At 38.7% G+C, this 20,243-nt stretch overlaps 1 protein-coding gene across 2 annotated transcripts in view; it reads right to left on the minus strand.

The window, feature by feature from the left end:
• AASS (aminoadipate-semialdehyde synthase) overlaps positions 1–20,243 on the minus strand; it is a 53,218-nt gene that overhangs the window by 32,507 nt on the left and 468 nt on the right. For both annotated transcript variants that reach the window (XM_019509265.1, XM_019509266.1), the window contains exons 2-14: positions 16,366–16,593; positions 15,091–15,267; positions 13,684–13,768; positions 12,861–12,928; positions 12,632–12,778; positions 10,891–10,969; positions 10,670–10,797; positions 10,347–10,495; positions 8,831–8,953; positions 8,563–8,674; positions 8,061–8,120; positions 7,902–7,969; positions 4,432–4,553 (exon numbers count right to left, since the gene is read on the minus strand). In XM_019509265.1, coding sequence (XP_019364810.1) covers positions 4,432–4,553; positions 7,902–7,969; positions 8,061–8,120; positions 8,563–8,674; positions 8,831–8,953; positions 10,347–10,495; positions 10,670–10,797; positions 10,891–10,969; positions 12,632–12,778; positions 12,861–12,928; positions 13,684–13,768; positions 15,091–15,267; positions 16,366–16,578 — 1,531 coding nt within the window. In that variant the 5' untranslated portion in view covers positions 16,579–16,593. The remainder of the gene's footprint in view (positions 1–4,431; positions 4,554–7,901; positions 7,970–8,060; positions 8,121–8,562; positions 8,675–8,830; positions 8,954–10,346; positions 10,496–10,669; positions 10,798–10,890; positions 10,970–12,631; positions 12,779–12,860; positions 12,929–13,683; positions 13,769–15,090; positions 15,268–16,365; positions 16,594–20,243) is intronic.

A 20,243-nucleotide genomic window follows, 5' to 3' on the forward strand; every position in this document is an offset into this window, starting at 1 on the left:
CCTACCCACACCCCACATACCCACACACCCACAGCCCCCACACACCTATACCCACACCCCACAATATACAAAAATAAGACTTCATTTTAAGCTATTGTGCAGTCACCTCTGCATATACTACACAAACATATGTAAATCAGGACAAAAATATTTTTGAAATCAAATTAATGAATGTTGTAGAGGATCACTTTTTAGAATATAATTTGGCATTTTTCTGGTTCTGAGCTGGCAAAAGTCCTTGCTGAAAGGAGTACTTCTGGGGGCAAGGGGAGGGACTTCTGGTGGCAAAGGCCAGGAGTTAGGGGGTGGGACTTCTGGTCACAAGATGGCAAACAGGGGGCAGGGCTACCCATGCAGCCCTTGACAGCTTGCCAAAACTCAGTAAGTGGCCCTCCACCCGAAATAATTGCATGCCCCTGTTCTAGAGGATCCTTAAATATTGTGCTGGGCATCTTATAGCACCTGTTCTTTAGATGCAACTCAGAGTGCAGAAACAACTAGCACCCTGCCTGCTACATCAGATAGAAATGAGGATGTATGCAACTCCTTGTAACCAAACCAAGTGAGAGAATAATTGAATAACTTCTAACCAGACCACATAACCAACGTCCTATGATAACTCTGTGATTAGAATTGAAATATGCCTAAACAGAGGAGGTCTGTGAAGAATCATCCAGAACTCACCAGAACACCAGTCATTCTGCAACCACTGAGATGCAGAACAGACTGGGATGGTGTGAGGGTCTATCCACTGAAACTTACACCAAGTCTACAACCAATTAATTACATTAGCTCTTTAGTAGTGTTTTGCCCTTGCTATGAGCCCAGGCTACAATAAGTCTATCTTTCTGTCAAAAAGTAAGTACTGTGTAGTGAGGTATCCCTGTGACAGTGGTCTCGCCAGCCGTCCTTTAACCAAATTTGTTCTATTGGGCTTCCCAGCATGCACTGCTCTGCTTACATTAAGTGTGCATGTTTGCAGCCCTATGAGACAGCTGCCCACCCTTTACCAAGGAATCAGTGATCCAAACACTATCAGAAAGTATAGCAGGTGGAAGACACATTAACATGGTTTTCTCACATAGAAAGGCCCTTGTGTGAACATAATTCAATGGAGCGGATTTTTTAGAAAAGAATAAAAAACCTGTGATAGGATGACTATGTCATGACTGATTACAAACCCTCCACAAATTGTTATAGTTTAGGATGGAGTGGAAACTAATCCAAAAACTGGTTCTAAGTGGAAGAAGGTATTGCATCCCAAAAGGACTGAGATAGTATATTTATAGATAAAAGCCTGACTCTCAAACAAACTTCACACACACACAACTTAAGCTAACTTTTTTTTTTTTACTGGAAAAGACATCTAGAAATTCAAGTGAATTTAAAAGAAAATGTGCCTGGACTGCTAAAACAGATCAATTTCCCTTAGTCACTAAGAAATATGCTTCTAGAACTGGACTCAGAAGATGATCCATTTAACAAAATGCTTGAGATATTCTTACATAGAATATAAAAATGTGAGGGGCTCTACAATAAAACTGTTTAGGACAGAAAAATATTTGGTCATGGTTCACAGGGAAAAAATAATTATTTTTTTAATTAATTAAGAGAGATGCACATAATTGACGATGTCTAAAAATGTATTTCCCCTGGATTATTAATCCTGTCACATGAAGCAATATGACAAGAGCTGAGAAGATACTGACAGAAGATACAGCAACTATACTATGCCCAGCAAAAACTATTACTAGTCCATGCAGGCAAACAGTACCTGTTGTGGGATAAAGAGTCAGCGGAGAAACTGTTGGGGAAAAAGTTAAGAGGATCAAACAGAAAAGCTTGAAAAGAAGGGGAATGAGGCAAGTGAATCATTCATCCAGTCACTTCAACACCATCTCATAGATAGCATATAGGATGCCATGATCCATTAGGTAGGGACTTCTCTTTTTCTGGTTACTTTGGTGGGAAATGACTCTATTACAGAACTAGTTTTACGGAATATCTACACTCCCTCCAATTGTGCTAGCGAATGCCTCTCCTGCTTCACGCATGCTAAACAGAAAAAATATAACAGCATTGGGCAAAGATGGAGAGCGGCATAATCTGCACCCTCACTGCACCAAAAACCAGCTACATTTCATTATTTGGTATAAGTGGATGAGATGCTTTTCACAACAGCACTGCCTCACATGGTCAGAGGGCATGTAGACATGTCCTTAGTGTTGTGATGTAGGAGCCAGTGACTCAACCCATAGTCATGTAGGCAATCACATGGGTTTACTCACCAAAGTACTGGTTTGTAAGACCAGGTATGTAGGCTTTAATAGTGAACCCAGGAACTGGGTTCAGGGTTCTGTGTTGCTCTTGCAAGAGTTAAGATGAAGCTGTCTTAATTACACTGCTTTAGGCATTCTTGATCTCATCAGCTTTCAGGAAAAACCAATCATGAGCACCATGAAAGGGTAGGTAAAATAAACCATACATATATATTTTAAATTTTGTTTATAGATTTAGGTATAATACATTAATAAATTAAAACCATAAACAAGTTCAAGGATTTGTTTTAATTCTTGCAGTACCACAAAAGGCTGTGTGGTACCTTTCAGATTAATAGGAAGATGAATTATTGATCCAAGGAACTCAGAGTCTATGACAGATGGCAACACAGGTAAAAACAGGCTGACCTAGCAGGTAGTGGGGTGACTACAATTATAGATTTAAGCCAAATCCCAAGTTGGGCTTTTTTAATTAAATCAGATTTTTATTTTAAAATGAATCTATTTTTCTTTTTTAAATTATTTATTTTAAAAATTAAAAATTTAAATCTTGTAATTAACTACATCAAGCCTAAGATTACTATAATTTAACAAAATCATTGAAATTAAAATGAAAAAGATAAAATATAATTATTGCCACTGAACTGGTAGAAGTCACTAGCCAAGCACCTTGAGCCAGAGGTTTGTGAAGTGCTAACTCAGTTGTTGACAGTATCATCTTTTCTTCTGATGCAAAACAAATTATTTCCTCTTTTTCCTTTATTCACTGGGTCAGGTCAATGACTAGCTCATTCAAGTTTTGAATGACAGAATAAGCTACCTTGTACTTACTGTATGCTAAGAGTGGATGAATTGCTAGTGAGGACAAACTGATCAGCTGTAAATTTACAACTTGGCTTACCTCAGAGTAGCTTCACGTAAACAAGCCTTTACTGTTTGCACATTGCCTAACACAACAAACCCTTCAATGCAATTGTGTTTCCTGATGCTACTGTATTTATAATGCAAATATATCATAATGCAAATATATTGCACAGCCATAGCAATGGGTGACCAATAAGGCTTGGTAATATTGTGCAGAGGATACAGAGAGACAAAACAATTATACTGAGTGAAAATGGGTGAAAGAAGCAACTTAAAATGGATCAAATGAAGTGAGGTATTTCTTTCATATACCACTCATGGAATAGTGGAAGCTAAACTGTGGTAATTTAGCAGCTATTTAGTTTGGCTATAAACTGCCCCAGTTTAGCTTCACTTAGCGCCAGATACAGCAGACATATGAAACTGTTACAATTGATCAGCTGACACAAGCACTAAGCAATTCACTCCCAACGCCACACATTTAGAAGCAGTCTAACTGTTTCATCAGTCCACAGACAAAGATCTTGACAACTACCTCCTTAGGTTTTTTGAAGAGGGACAGCATTAGCTCCAGTTTTTTAAATGTGCTAATTTCAGAAGAACCCACTAACTGATAAAGTACCCTTAAAATTAGAGCCTAATTGGGGAAAATGATAATTTTATAAAGATAGTTGTCTTTCTCTGATTAGATTAGATAGGTGTTTTGGAGATATCTACAACAACAAACATTGACACTCCCTACACCATACATTTTCTATTTGTATGCTTTTGCCTGCTGCCTGGTTCCAGGGTAGATTATGTGCTCTCATAGCTACTTAAGCACCTTGCAGGGACTAGGGAAAAGATAGTGTAAATGATTCCCCATTTTCAGAACAGCACATAAAAGAGATGTCATCATGCTATCACACAGGACAGAAAATGCAACTGACAACCAATGAAAGAGTGAGACTGACTATACACAAAGTACTGTCAAATGCATGATCCAAAAAAGTGAAGTGAACAGAGAAATAGATCTTCTCCCCAATTTCTTTTTAAAGCACTATATACAACAATAAATAGCTCAAAATTGAAATGGCAATGTGGTATTAAAATTGAGGCATCTCTTCAGAATGTTCTTCAGGCTATAATTTTATATTGAAATTACTGAATAGCAGACTGAATAGCAGCTCCGTATGTCGATAAAAGAATAAACAGTAAACTACAACGTGATGTTAAATGAAATTATTCCTTATACATGCATGAACACTAATATAGTGCTTTTAACACTGGAAAGTAAATCCTTAAGTACCTGCTGTGATTTGAATGTTGGGATCTCTAGTGAGGTATTCTATCACAGGGCCAGAAACATAGCCAGATCCAAGTAACAAGACCCTTTTCTTCTTATCCATGGTCAGTGACTGAGCATATTCCCTAAAAGGGATTATAACCAAAATTAAAACACGCAGCATAAGCAGAGTAACCTGCTAAAGCTAATGCAATATCAGTAAGTTTTAGTTAGTTTACAAACCAAGAGCTCTGTTCAGACAAAAGTTTAAGTTCTGGGGCACTTCTGTCTAACACAAATCCAAAACATCCTTTTTCAAAGCATTTTCAGTTGAACTTCTAATTTCAAGGAATGTAACTAAAATGTCTAAGACTAGCTTCAAACGTTCACACCGCTGAATCCTCTCTCTTTTTGCTTCTCCAACAGCTATTGTTACCTGATCTTCCTCAAAAGCCATCACATCTTCCTTGATAGCTAAGCCATCAAAACTTCAGAAGGGAATGACCCAATTTGCCATTTTTGAATGGTGCTGCCATGTTCTAGATTATACCTACCTCACTACACCTCCTCTGCCACCTCTAAGGAATAGGAATTTATGTTGCTGAAAATGTAACTTTGGATAAACTATACCACGGTCATTGAAGACGCCTATAAGAAAAACAATTTAAGACTATAGCTAGCTAGTAAAATCTGTTTCTACTTATGGCCTTGGATTGTGTGACAAAAGTCCCATCCAGGCAGGGGGATCCAATTTAAATTAAAATGGGAAATGCTCATTTAAATTAAAACTAATTTGCATTTTTTTTGTTATTCTCCTAAAACAAACGTATATTCTCACTGACATAACTATTAAAATATGTGGATTTGAACCAAATACAACATATCTTTAAGCTAAAGTTGTTGATACTGTTTGCTAATGAGAAAGAAACATATTATCTTGATACTTTTAAGTAATGTATGCAGATTCTTAATTTTACATTTTGCATTATATTAGAAAAGGAGGAATACTTAATTTGTTTACTCGGTGACAGTTTTTCTGGTGCAAGGGTGGATCTGAGAAGCTACTTTTGGAAGGAAACTAGAATTCAGTTAAAAATGTACAAAAATAGAACCTTTAAGTTGCTCACTGTAAATTATACTATTATATTATGCAAGAGGCAAGGATTTTTGTGGGAAATATCTTTTATTGGTAGGATACACTTAAACAAGCTTCTGAATGCAATGCATTCTTCAGATCTATTATATTGTAACTTTTACTGTAACTAAAGCCACTTTAAATATGCTGGATATATGAAGAAAAAGTGTAAATGTATCCAAACATATATTAAAGTTAAATAAATCACAATTTCAAATTTAAATGAAAACAAGTTTATTGTTTAATTTATTGTTGTAATTACTGATTTATCTCCCTTGGCTTGATAAGTCAGGCCTTTTAAATATTCATAATGTATATCCTCTGGTAAGATAAGACTAAGAATTTTACCTCCAAGAGGCAAACCATATACTCTGATCTAACTTCCTTCTTCACAAGGATACTACTCTCATACCAAGAGAAGAAAACTTAAGGCACAATTGGGAGTGGTTTATATGATCAGAAAGTATGAAGAGAAAAAGTAGGTTGCAACTCCAGATCTAGCACAGAGAAAAGCCTTTCTTGCAAAAGAAACAACTTTTACAGTATTAGGCTCCTAATTACATTGATTCCTAGTTTAAATTATCCAGCAGCCAAGCTCTGGTCAAACTGGACCAGAATTTGTATGTTCCTGGAAGGGAAAACTATGGACATCTCTCAGCATTACTGTTAACATGATGTACCATTTGCACTCTGCAAAAGCAGCACATAGTCAGTATCAATTAAGCAAAAAGGTAAAAAGAAATTGGAAAGAACAACTCAAATGTACATTCCTCTCTCTTGGGGCCCATCACCCATATTAACTCATATAACCTGGCTGTTCTTTGGACAGAGTTCATTAGCGTTCAGAAAGTAACACTTAGCATTTAGTCTAAATAGAGCCCTTAGCTGTCAGACTAAGTATTATGTTCTATTATGTTACAGCAGTAATACAAGTCAGATAACTCCCTCCTCACATCCCAAATCTGAAACCCCATGGGTAAACTATCGCATTTTAAAGAGCCAATTTGTTATTATAATTGCATTCTTTCCAAATAAATCCAAAGGGGAAAAATATCAAAAAAGGGTTTGGGTTTAGTGGGTCCTGTTCATTGTTTAGTCAAGTGAGTTACATTTAAAAAAAATAACACACTACACATGCAACACACAGTTCTGCAGAAAGATCAAAAATCTACCCACAATTAAACCCCTTTGGAAGACAGTCTCCAGCTTCTTAGGCAGCTCATACAAGACCATGCAAGAGGTTAAGAGGGGAGCCAAAAGACAGACCACAATGCTGTGCAAGGAATAAGAAGGTATGTTAGCGAAGACAGCCCTGGGAGATTTTCCACCAAAACAGCATATACCAAAAAATGTAGCTGTAAGCTGTGATCTTTGGGAAGCAAATGGCTTGCTCCATCCCTATGGAAAAGGGCCTGTAAATGATTAAGCTATATGTGATGGACTTTTCCTGAAGTCCTCATAGGATTTCCCTATTAATTACACTATTGTATTTTTAAATTTCCTACAGCCAAAACTGTAAGTGCATGGGGAAGTGACACATTATATTGTCTAAATGTCTCTTAATGCATGTAATGTTTAAGCCCACACTGATTTCTGCTGTGTATCCAATTTCTACTGTTACAGATATGAGTGTTCCAGCAATCCCTAACCAAAACCCCATGAAGACAGAGTTAGCCATCATTGCCAAAACAGTGAGGTTCTGTAATAATTATAAAAATACAATGCGAGTTACTGAAAAATCCAGGATTTTCATACTTTAAGTAGTGAGGTGGTGAGCTTTAAGGGGGTTAAGCTAACCAAATCTGCTTCATCACCACTGAAAGATAAAAATACAGAGGAAGTAAGGAAAGAATCATGTACAATAGCTACTGTCCTAGTAAAGTGAAATGGGAAGTCAGAGGCCTTTATGCAGAATCCTGAATATACCCAAACACTGAACAAAACTGCATGTAAGTGGGAAAGAATAACAGCTTCCTATACTAATAAGTAGAAGGCTGCAAAATACATTAGAACTATTCCTGTCCCAGAAATCCCTGAATAGGCCAATGCAGTGTGCATACATTTTGAGGATACAAGCAACAAAGAATAATATTAGCATTCACTTATGTTGGGTCTTCAAGAAATCAACATAGCAGGCATTGTTTGCCCTGTTCAAAAGTAATTAGTAATATGTGCTGCTAATGAAGTTAAGCACTATAGGGAGGATTATAAACCCAAAAGAAAATGTAACTACATAAAGCGATTCCACCAAAGCTTAAATTAAATAAATAAATGCAACAACGATCAGAGGCACACATGCTTATTTAAAACCGGATACACAGAATCAAAATCATAATGCAAATCAAAATCTATATATTACCTGCTCTCCCTCAGTTTCTGGATATACTTATACTTAGGAGTCAATGAACCGTTGGATGCAATCACTGCCTACAAAGTATATAAAACAAATTACTCTTTTTGCATCTGGACTTTCAATACCCAGGTCAAAAAAGGAAGGAAATTAGCTTGTAGAACTTACATCTCGAACAACAGGTGAATAGTTCTGGCTTTCAAGAGGCTCAGAGCCTTCAGATAATAGCTGTAGAGGAAAAAATGGTTTCAGTCAGAGCACTTTATTTCCTTCATGCTTTTACAGATATTTAAAAAAAATAAATCCTCTCTGGAAAAATATGCTTCATTACAAAGAAAGAAACTGTTAACCTTTTTGGGTTAAAATAAAACACAAACAATAGGAGAAAAATAGTATGATGTAGTAATACTTTGGAAACCTGAAACACACCTGCCTTTTACCTCGTTTTAAACTGACTTTCATTGAAATTTAGGCTCCTAAGCCATTTATGAAAATGGAATACCAGATCTTTTGAAACATTTTGCCTAGTACTCTAGGGAGCATCCAATTTTCACACATAAGCTATGTTCTACAGCAGATTTTTTTAAACCAACATATAGCAAAGCAGAAGAACCACAAAATATGAACAAAGTATAAGACCAAACTTCTTACCAAGCTCATAAAACCTTACCATCTCTTCAATATAAGGGAAAAGCATGTCTCCAAAATATTCTGTTGATTCTATGGGAAGCTGTGCTGGGAGGTTGTCAATGGAACACATCAGAATTCCAAAACCTTCAACACTAGAAGAAACATCATAGAAATGCAACACCATATTTTCCTTGCCCTTAAAGAATATTACATCTTTAGCAGTTTTCTTTGAGTCCTTATATAATAAGTTTAATATGCAGGGGGTCTAGAACGCAAAGGAAAACAGTGCAAAGTAAAGGCACTCTCACCTGTCATGAATAATATGCTGGTCAGCATCATATATACAAAATGGATTGTTGATTGTTGTACACTCAGTCATAAATTCTATAGATCCTCCTGTGTCTGCTGAAATGTCACATATTGCCAAAAGTCTGAAATAAACAGAATAAAACAATGAACAAGAACATTAGCCACACCTCCAAATAAAGAACCACTACAAAATATAAAGATAAAATAGATCAAGGACCAAAAAGGAAAACAAGAGAACTAGGAAGATCCCTCAGAGATTTAGCTCCAGACAGAGAACCAAGTCACATCTCTCTATAGTGCCCTCAATTACTACTGACAAAAGTGTGCTTCATGAAAGGTTACATCTATAAACCAATAGAAGGAAGGGATACAGTAATATTTGTCTTGACATGTTTAGGCATCCTTTGTTTCACCTCTCACTTGAAAAAAATATATATAATTTAAAGCGTTAAACGGTATTTTAATTTTTTTAAGCATTAAATGGATTTTAATTTTTTTTCTAATGAACATGATTACAGCTGCTAGATCAGCAGCACAGACACCAGTATTGACATATTCCCACGTTACTCAGTCAACACCCCTAATCTTAGTGCCACTCAGAAAGACCACAACATGTTGGAATGATTTTCTATTTGAAATCTCTGGGGTTATCTTGTGAATTACATATAGGTGTTTGCACACCTAAAAGGGCTAATTTTGTGTGGCACCTTTAAAAGGATCTTGCAACACCCTGGTTGAAAATGACTGTTTTAGGGAACATCCTATCTGCCAAGAAACACTCAGGCTCTACTCCTGTTTACCCTCTAGTCCCAAAAGCTTTGAATTCTGCTTGAAAAGAGAGGGGTTGCGGAGATGGAGTACAAATGGAGTACCTCAGCCCAGCTTAGCCTACAGCCTGACGATTAGGTGGGAGACACAACTGTGAACCCATTCAGGCTAAAAAAAAGTATAAAGCTGATCTTTCACTTCCTGGTTAAGGGCTCTAACTACACAAGTAAGGTTATTTATACAAAAGATGGACTCCTCCTCTTCACGCCCAAGTCTTTTTTGGATCTAGCCTTAAATTCACACTCCACATTTCTATATGAAGAGTTATTCCAAAGCACAAAAAATACCATTTACTATCAGAGACTTGTTATTGAATCTGAATTAGATGAATGCCAGAAGAGACAAACTTTACTAAACAAACTGAGCTTTAGAAATTTTTCTAGCTATGGTGGTGTACAGTGTGTTTGTCTACATGCAGTACAGAGAATGTATTTTAATGCATTCTATTATGAACTGGGGAAACCTTTACTGAGGATCAAAATGTAAACGTATTACCAAAGGAAAAATTAAAATTCTCATAGCTATTTGTCTTGGGTAAAAATTAATTATATATGCAACAAAACAAATTAACAGGGAAGCAGACATAAAAAGAAAAGTAAGATCTAGTTGGTGTTTCACAATACATAAGAAAGGAGCTGTTTAATTAGAATCCAGGAGAATTATTGTCACTGAACAAAGAAGACTTACTTGTGTGGTAATTCAGGGCAACCCTCAGTTGCAAGAGAAGGAGATTTATTTGGAGCTAGCAGCCTTTGTGCATCCTGTCGGCTTAACAAGCGAGGAGTATCTTGCTCCCAGTATATTCCATTAATTAAACAGGTAGTGTACGGTGCAATCTGCAAAGACAGTCAGAAAGTCCCAAGGACTTCATTCAAATATTACTGACAGGCAAAAGAATTTAATTTGATCCAGCATACTAATGAATTCCCAACTAAATAGAATGTGGAAAAATGGTAGTTATTGGCAGAGTTTGGAAACCCTTATACTGAAAGAACAGAAACAACACTTACATCAGTGTTAAAACGAGAAGTGTAGAGTTCTGGGTGTTTCTCATATTCTGCTGGGTCATACACTCCATCACTCTTCCTTACAAGATGATGGTGACGACTTAGCACTGTCCCATATACTTTCCTAAGGTCTATGGTAAAGAAAAGGAACTCAAGTTCTTTAAAAAGCAAAACTATTGGCCAAAAAGATTCTGAAGGATACTGCATTACTGGCTTAAGGTTACCTCCAGATTTAGAAACTTCCTTCAGCTCATGTGGTTCCACAAACTCACAAGGGAGTGCATTGAACATTTCTTGGGCACCCTGCAGATAAAAAACTATATATACCAATTGCACAGGCATCAGCATAACTTTAGAATATTGAAAATAATAACATAAAGAACATTTTAATTTATCCTGAAATAAGCATAAGGGTTTACTTTAAACATATTGCACTAATTTTCACAGAATCCTTCACAGAACTAGATGTCAGTGGATATAACAAGTACCCACCAAAGAAACAGTGCTGTCTAAAATCTGATCCACTGGGGAACATCATCTAGTGGTCAGTTTAGCTTGTGAACTGGAAACAGTCACCTGGTTTGGCATATACTACAATCATGGAATTTGATGCAACATCTTCCTCTTGCTGCAGAATTTTGATCACAATTCTACTGTTTAAAATGCAATTTAACCTTCATGGTTGTGAGAAAAATGTTTGCAGTCTAACTCCAATTTGTCACTTAAGAACTGAACCTACTGTTACTAAGTTCATTCTGCAACTTGGTGAGTTGATTCCACTCCCAATCGCTCTGCTGGGAGTGGAGGGTGCCCAGCAATTTGCAGAATCAATCCTGTTGGCAGCTTTAACAGAGAGGCAAAACTGATGCTTGCATGGAACAATGCTTCCTTCCCCATGTGTTTTGTGATGACTATCAGGAAAGCTACTGAATAGGGTATTGCTGAGGTATGAAACAGGACTACACTTTTCTATAAATTCGCATTAGCCTTTATGCACATGGGACAAAAACACAGGGAAAGAAGCAGGATCAAAGGTTCCTGGCTTGACATCCTGTTGGAGAGGCAATATTAGAGACTGAAGTGAGAAAAAAAGAATAGCAGGAACTATTTCTCCTTTTATTATAACCAAAGTTTCCAAGACCTTTTCCTAGCAAATGTGACCTTGCAGTGAATTCAATCTAATCTTTATCACCAAAATCATTAATAGACACTTCTCCTGCAGGTTTCCATCTCTTCCCATATGGCTGCAGCTGTTCTGAGGACTCCCTTGTTCCCAAAGCTGGTATGAAAACTGATAGTCCCCCTGGCTCTTCCTCTTTGTTTCATGGCTGCATGACAATGATGTCACAAGAACTTGGCTGACTCTAATGAGGAATTTCATGCTTCACTCTGACCAACCACTCCCCTTCAGTGCATATTCATTAGCCACTCCTGACAAACCCTCAGTAAGGTTGCCCCACAGGGCAAAGAGCTTCTGTGGATTCAGAGATGACCCCATTTCCCAAGTGCAGTGCTACTTATAACTCACCAACCCACCAGACTAATCATCCTTTCATTAATAAAGGACTAGTATCCATCTATTAAACAGCACAGTAAAAATCTAGCCTTCTTTGGGAAATAAAATAGGCAGTGAAATAAAGCAAATGGAAAATATCCAGCACTACTGTTCTAATCCATTCCAGGGCAAGCTTCCCTTGAATGTGCATCCAAGTCTTTATAATCCACTGCTAGTGATCAGCCACAGAGCTCCTCCAGAGGCAGCAGTCTAGGATGTTTACAAATCCATATTACATTACAACAAAAGGAAACCCAAAAATCAAAAAACAGTGCACAGATTGAATTTATCTTTAAAACATGCAACAATAACCTCACGTGCATAAAATACCAAGTAGCACTTCGGGGGAAAAAAACAACCACCTTACGATATTATAGTTGAGGGAAGTCATGGGGGCAAGGGCTTCTTACCTTAGAGACGTTCCCAGTTCCTGTAAACACAAACGTCAAGGGTCCAAGAGACTTTGGCATCAAACCCAGAGAAATCTCATAGCCAGCATCCCGCACTGCCTGCACAGCCTGGTTGCTGTTCCTGTAGTTATGAGCCATCCCAATGTGCTGAAACCAGACGCAGAAGGGCTTGCTGAGGAATGTGGCCTTGTTTCACTATAAATGCCCAAATGACATATAAAAGTCTTACCATGAAAGGAGTGTGATGTCCCAAGGCAAGAAATCGTAATCCCATTCCATGTAAAATATTGATCATTCCTGTTTCAGAATTACACATTAATATCATGAACATACATAATCAGGTACTCCAGAGCCTCACTAATCCAAAAAATCTTCCTGAACTCAAAACAGCTTTTTCCATTTTTAATACTATTATTTTAACTGTAAAATAAATTGGTATAGAGTTGCAGAAGATAAATCTGTAATTCCAGGACCACTTGGAGACTTAGCATACTGCTTTTTATATCCCTCATACATGCCAACATTTTTTGAGGGAAGAGGGTAAAGAACACATGGGAATTAAAAAAGAGACAGGCCTATGTCAATCTGTTCTACAGAAGAACATTAGAATAGGGAGCTTTTCGAAGGACAATGTGAACATTTGATTTAAAAAATTAACTTTGTAAAACTTTAAAAAACAAACTCTGATCAGTTTGTGTACTCTAAGTCCACACTATGCTTAGGCCAACAGAAATTTAGGACACTAACAGAAATTTGTTTCTGTTGGCCTATGGATACTGATTCTTCCTCAGGTGAGGATGATTCTGATTTCCAGGATCTGAACAGATTGTTGGGACTTTTAAAGGAAAGTAAAGAAAAACAAGAGATTTGGAAAAACTAAAGTAGACTGCTTGCCAAAAAGACAGACAGTTGCAAGAAAAGAATTTAAAAAAAAGACACTGAGGCAGCTGAGTAACTATTAAATACCAAAAAGGTTTTAATTCTTATGAAGTTAATGTAAATAAAAGAGGTGAAGAAAAGGTATTATTAGCTCCGTTATACTTAATGCTTACCAGCCACGCCAGCCCACTTTCCAAAGGCTACAACTCGCACCCCTCTATGATCAACCATTTTTTCATAATCAATCAGTCGAATTTCCTGAAAACAGGCAATAAGTTGTTGTTACATATTTACTGAAAATCTTATTTTTAATAGAAAAAATGTATTGGGTACTGTTTCTCATGGAATTGTTTGTATATGCCCCTTCCATTGTACTTTGTACAAGGCACATACAGTTGGCAGGGGCAGAGGATTTACAACTACATAAAGTGACTGTTTGCTTTAAAAAAGAAAAATGGATTGCTTTTGGTTTTAAAGGCAGTCAGTATGTTTTAGTAAGGAAACAAAACATCAGCATTGTGAACATGAAAATAATAGAACTGGAGAAACCCTGCTGCCCTTAATCAGGGAGAATTCCCTATTGATTAATTGAAACATTTAGCCATGTAAGAACTGAACATCAAGCTAAGTGGGCCTGATACCGGTATCAGCTATGCTAATACAGTTCTATTTGGTTCAGATTCTTATTCTTTAACTGGGAGGATGTCATTTTCTGCCTCAGGGAAGCATACTTGACATTTCAGCAGGGGGTTTTTTGTTTGTTTTTTTTACTGCATACCCAAAAATAGCATGGGCTGAAACAAAATAGTGTATTAAGATACAAGCAAAGAGGAACCAATTCAGTCCCCAACAGAAACCAGTAATAAAAACTGCAGCCAAGGACAAGTGCTTAAAGATAAGTTATAAATACCAAAATGGAAGTCCAGAATATACAGCATATGATAAGAATTTGAGGACTTGTTCCATCTCATTGATGTATGTGAGGTAATGTCACGGATAAACAGGTAATCTATAGATTCTGTTTGGCTATATACTGCCCACTCAAATAGTCTTCTTTCCATATTATAACCTATCTACAAATATGTTCAAAATTAAATACATCCTATAAAATACTGACTGAAGACAGCAAAAACTTTTGGCTGCTTACAGAAGTAAAAAAACCCCAGCACTTTACATTCAGCCCAGTGCGCCCCTGTGCCAAGAGCAATGCACGCCCGAAAGAGGCATCGCATTAGTTTGCCCTGGATAGCCCATTGTCTGTATGAATCAGGCACTTCAGCAGGGCTTTCTGGCGCCTTTTGAATCAGCTTTGAATTAGCTTTAGATAAAAGCACCAAAAAGCCCTGCTTGATGTGTCCACTCCATACAGATGCTGGGGAGCCAGGTCAAACTAACATGCTTCCTCTTCCAGTAAAGCGCCATTGTTGTTTTATTCACCTCTGTCAGCACCCTTTGTTATTATATTATGAAAAGCAAGCTCAGAGATCTATAAATTCTTAGGTTACCTTTAACTGAACTTTTCTATTTAACTTGGTTTCACCTAGTGATAAGTCACTGATCTTTGTAACTACAGTATTTACCCGTCTCAGAATCTCATCCAGGAGAGACATATTTGCCTCCTGGGCTTTAATAGTGTGCGAGAAGAATGCATAGTTTTTTTTAGGGATCAATTTATCCTCTGGAGGTCTCTTCACTCCCACAATTAGAGAAGCCTTAGAAATATCTTCCTGAATAATGCCACCTGCTTTGACGTAATCCTGTAAACAGAATATTAGATTGTAATGCAGGAAAAACAAAGGAAGTCTTAAAAAACACAAAACTTAGCAAACAAAATAACACAAAACTGAGTCAAAGTATTATGATACATGTACAAACTTCTTTTATGATTGGAAGACCTTGCATATTCATACTTTTTTCTCAAATCTTAGAAGTATTTCCCTTCAGAACTGCTTGAGAGACTACTTAAGTTCAGTAAAATATTAATTCACATCCCTGAAACTCTGATTAAATAAACTGTAACTGGATAAAATATTTTTATCTTAGCTATACCTGGATCTCCATTAGTTCAAAAATATTTTCCAATTCAAACCTTTAAAATGACAAAAGGTATGTCCTTAATGGGGGTCTCTTTGGTGGAAACCAGCATTGCTCCCTATTAAGAAGAGTGATATGTACACATACTCCTTAATAGTTACCTATTACAGTTACATCAGGATTTGTTATTAATTGGGATTAGTAACAATATCAGGTATATTTTGCAATGATTTAGCATAATACAGTTGAAAAGCCCTATTAAGATTCAGGCTAAAAAAGCTGCATCACAGACAGTTAACAAGGCTTCAAAGATGGTTGCCTACAATAGTATGGTGTTCTGTAATCATTTCAGGCTAATTCAGCTAAGCTAATGTGCTCAGTGGAGAGAAATGCACGTGCCCTTTAAGAGTATGTCCTGACAGTTAAAAAAGTCATTAGGAAAATGACACATGAATTCAGTTCTGGGAAAAAAGCCACACACAAAAACAAAACTAGCAGTCAGATATGACACTGTTAATTACGCAAAGTCCCAAAGTCTCTGCACAAAAAACCATAGGGAATTTCTTCAGTATCAATGGAAAGGATAAAAACAAACTAACTAAAAAAATGTTAAAAATAAAGCTAACTGGTATTGCATTACATGTCTAACCAACGAGGTCCAGTTCTTTAGTCAGTAGGAAAGATTATTCCTCACAGCAATAAATAACGCTCATAACATACCTCCTTTATTACTTACAACCTTTAAATCATCTAATCTAACTGTCTATGAAATTGCATCATTTCCATTTTTAAATCTATATGAAAAGCATAACAGAACTTACCTTTTCATGGATGGCTCGCCGATTTGATGGCTGTACTAAGACTTTGTATCCCAAATGTGTTAGTTCTTTAACATGCTTTGGTGCTAGAGGTGCTCTTCTTTCCCAAACATTAACATCTTCCCTCCTGATTGCCAGCACGGATTTATGATGATCCCGGCTCTGTATGTGATGGTGCCCAAACTTACCATTTGTATGTCTAAATGCTCGGAGCATGATAACACCTGATGACTGCAAAGACAAAGTAGTAATACAGCACAGCATTCAGAAGGGTGCTTAAAAGGCTTTGTGTTTGTAAAGAAGACTGGCTTTAGAAATCTGCTGCAAAACATAGCCACTGGTCAATATAATGATCACAACAATGTACACTAATTAATAACATCCACACTCAGAACTCTGGTACAAGAAAAATGTTCATGCTCCAATATATCATATAAAGTAATATCATAATTGAAACAGTAAGTTAATATGTACAAAGACTGGTTTTGGTGTCACTTTGGCTGGATGGTTTCACAGTACTGTTGTCTCTACAGGTTCTTAGATGCCTTGTGCTCTTTTAAATTTTATTTACTGAGTTTGTGACGGGTATAAAAACACCAATAAGATGTAGTTGCAAATATAAAGATGCAAAACCCAAAAACAATCCAAGGCCGGCCAAAGAACAGTAATGGGGAAGGGACTCCCCCATAAAAGCAATACACTGAAATTAAGGCTCTCCATAAAGAGTGACAAATTCCTTTTGGTTAGACCTTTTTAAGATATTTGAAGAAAAACACCTAACTTGCATCTATCAATGGAAATTAGATATCAAGATATTTTAAACAACCCTAGTAAAGGCTAGACACATAACAGAAACTGAGGTGCTGCAATGCTGAGTATTATCACCACACTTCAGAGTATGCTGGGGAGGAGTTTTCAGTCTTTTAAATATTCATTGAGCCAGAGGAGGACACACACACGGTCCATAACATAGTTTTCTGGCACTCACCAGGAGGGGATAAGAGTCGTCCCTGCTGCAACGAAAGACTGATACCCAAATTGGAACAGCATCAGTAGGAGTTAGGGAGAGTCCCACCCACAACACACTACCCTGCCAGTCATGGAAGTCTCTTGGAAGGTGACAGGCCTGGGTTCAAAAACTTCTCACACGGATGGAACGATTTCAATCTGAATGTCCTGAATCCCAGGTAACTGTTCTAACTACAAGGTCATTAGGTGAAAAAGGAGATCCTCCTGGCTTCCACTTAGCCTGTGAGAATCAGACTCTGTAGGCAAGATTGACAGGGAAATGCCCAGCTTGTAAATCCCAACATCCCTTGGCATAAATTAACTGTCTAGAGCAAGAGAAACCAAACTTTAGCAGGCATGATACAAATGAAGCCTTGCACCCTCAACGAGGCCAACTCTAATTGCCTCCCCTGCCCAATTTCCTGTTCTGCTTTCTGCTTCCTGCCCTATCTGCCACTATGTTCCCTGCCCCCTCCCTGATCTGTCACGTGCCACACACAGAAGCTGCATTCGCCATCTGTGGCACACATGCCATAGTTCAGCCACCTAGGTAGTAAGGCCTTAGGTGGTTCTGTATGCACAACAGTAGGTATTTAAAAATCTCTATGGCTGAGTGATAGCTGAGCAATAGTTAGAAGGATCTAAAAATTGCACTAGGACACCTCTATCTTTAATGGATTTAGGCCTAGCTACTTATCTGCATCTTTAGGCACCTAAATACCTCGCAAAATCTGGGCCTCCAGATCCAATTTTGCAAAGTGCTGTGTGCACACCTAACCAACCACATGAGAGGAACCATTTAATTCACAGTTTGTCACCATGTGGGTGTTAATGCTGTAAGCCAGGATATGAATGTACAGCACACAAGCTACTCTGCACTAATTCCTGCTGTGCTTCATCTGGACAGATGCTTGAAGTGATCTTTACATGCTAGTCTAGACAGGGAAGTACTGTACAGTAATGTAGAGCACAGACATATGACACATTAGATACTCCACACTAACTCCCTGTGTGGCCACTGTTAGTGAACACTAAGTGGAAGGGAGTTTATTCCAAAGTGCAATAAGCTATCACACAAAATGTCACTCAATGCACACAAAGTTTTCATACATGGAGTTAATGCCAAGTAACCACTGTGTGCATTTTCATCCCTTAGATTACTCCCCATAATTTTTTCATGTAATACAACTTCTATGGAAATGTCCGCACAAGCAGGAACATGCGTTTCCCTGGGGACAAATAGCGGACATATTTGTGCTACTGCATGCACACTCGGGCGCACAGTAAATTGCCCCAGGTGGAGTAGGGGAGGCTAGGGCCTGTACCTGGGCTAGCACCAGTAGCCTTACGTGAGGACCTGGGGGCCTCCCGGGGCAACAGCAGTGGTGATCCAACCACTCAGAGTCCAGCGGGAAGCTGGAGCATGGCTCTGGCTGGCCAGGATTCTGCTTCTGGTGGCACACACTGCAGCCACATGTACTGCACCACTATTTTTGAGGCAGTTTTTTCAGATACCAGGATTTCCCAGTATCTAATCTTGCTGCCACATTGCAAATGTGCAATTTGGTGAACAAATTAATGCGCCACATGCATTCTGCAGTGCCTCAAAGGGCTGTGAGACACTGAAAACCACACGTTCCCACTCGTGGGGACATGGCCTATGTGAATAGTCTACTGCACATCATGTGCACATCGGAGTAAGCTATCCTGCACATCATGTGCACATTAAAACTCCATACAGGGAGCTGGTGTAAAGTAACCAGTGCACTGTAAAATTACACCCTAACATACTGCACTAACTTCCCCACACAGACAAGCCCTCAGTGGACTACTCTCCAGCTTAAAATGTTAGGCTTTTGGGCATATCTTTGTAAGGTTAGAAGCTTAGCAAGAAATATTGAACATCCCACAGTATCAGAGGAAGCTACTTCAGAATCAGAAAGGCAAAGACTTTCTAGTTCTTCTCTACATTCTTCCACATGCCCTCCTATGAAAGGAACATCCTTCACATCACTAGCCTGCAAGGATGCAGCCCTTCTTGCAGAAGGCCCATATAACCAAAAAATAAATAAATACATTCATTTGACTGGCCATAGGTTACACAGGGATAGTGCTAAGAGTCTTTCACAGAGTAAAACACGAAGACCAGCACTGTCTTGGAGTCTAGGCTGGTGATTCAGGGGGCTTACTGCGTGAGGGTGGCCAAGCATTGGAACCACTAGCAAATAAGGCTGCAGAGTCTTCTTTGGTGAAAGGTTTCAAGAGCCGGCCAGGCAGGCACTAGGTTGGGATGGTTTAGTGCCTGGAGCAGGAGGCTGGACTAGATGACTTCGTGAGGTCCCTTTCAGACTGATCTTCACAGAAGCATAGAGAAGCAGGGCTAGAAGGGACCTCCAGAGGTCCAGCCCCCTGCCTGAGGCAAGATCAGCCCTCTCCAAACCATCCTATCCAACCATCACCTACACTCTACATAAGGCTGCCGTCAGCCCCGACACAGCACAGACCCGGCCCCTCAGCCTGCCGCAGGTAAAGCCAGGGCAGCAGAGCACCCGCCCTCCCGCTTCTATGCCAAGCCGTCAACGTACGCTCCCGACCTCCTCTGGCCCCGTCTTGGCTTTTGAGCCTGTCAAGTGCTTTCCAGTTTGTAACCTGAGGCCCTTTAAAGGGACGCTGCCGCGTTTGGCCTCAACCCCTTTCCATGAAACTGACGAAGCTGCTGTGGAAGCTTCCCCTTCCCTTCCCCCGCTGCCGACACAGCCCCGGGGCCCGCGGCGAAGCGGCGCCGCCACGGCAGAAGGGGCGGGAGACTCCCGGCAGCTGCGGGCCCCCCCGACCCGACCCGACCCGACCCGACCCGACCCGACCCGACCCAG

The sequence above is a fragment of the Gavialis gangeticus genome, unplaced genomic scaffold (genome assembly GCF_001723915.1).
Source record: "Gavialis gangeticus isolate Ggan-Ray unplaced genomic scaffold, GavGan_comp1, whole genome shotgun sequence".
In the NCBI taxonomy this organism is placed as follows: Eukaryota; Metazoa; Chordata; order Crocodylia; family Gavialidae; genus Gavialis; species Gavialis gangeticus.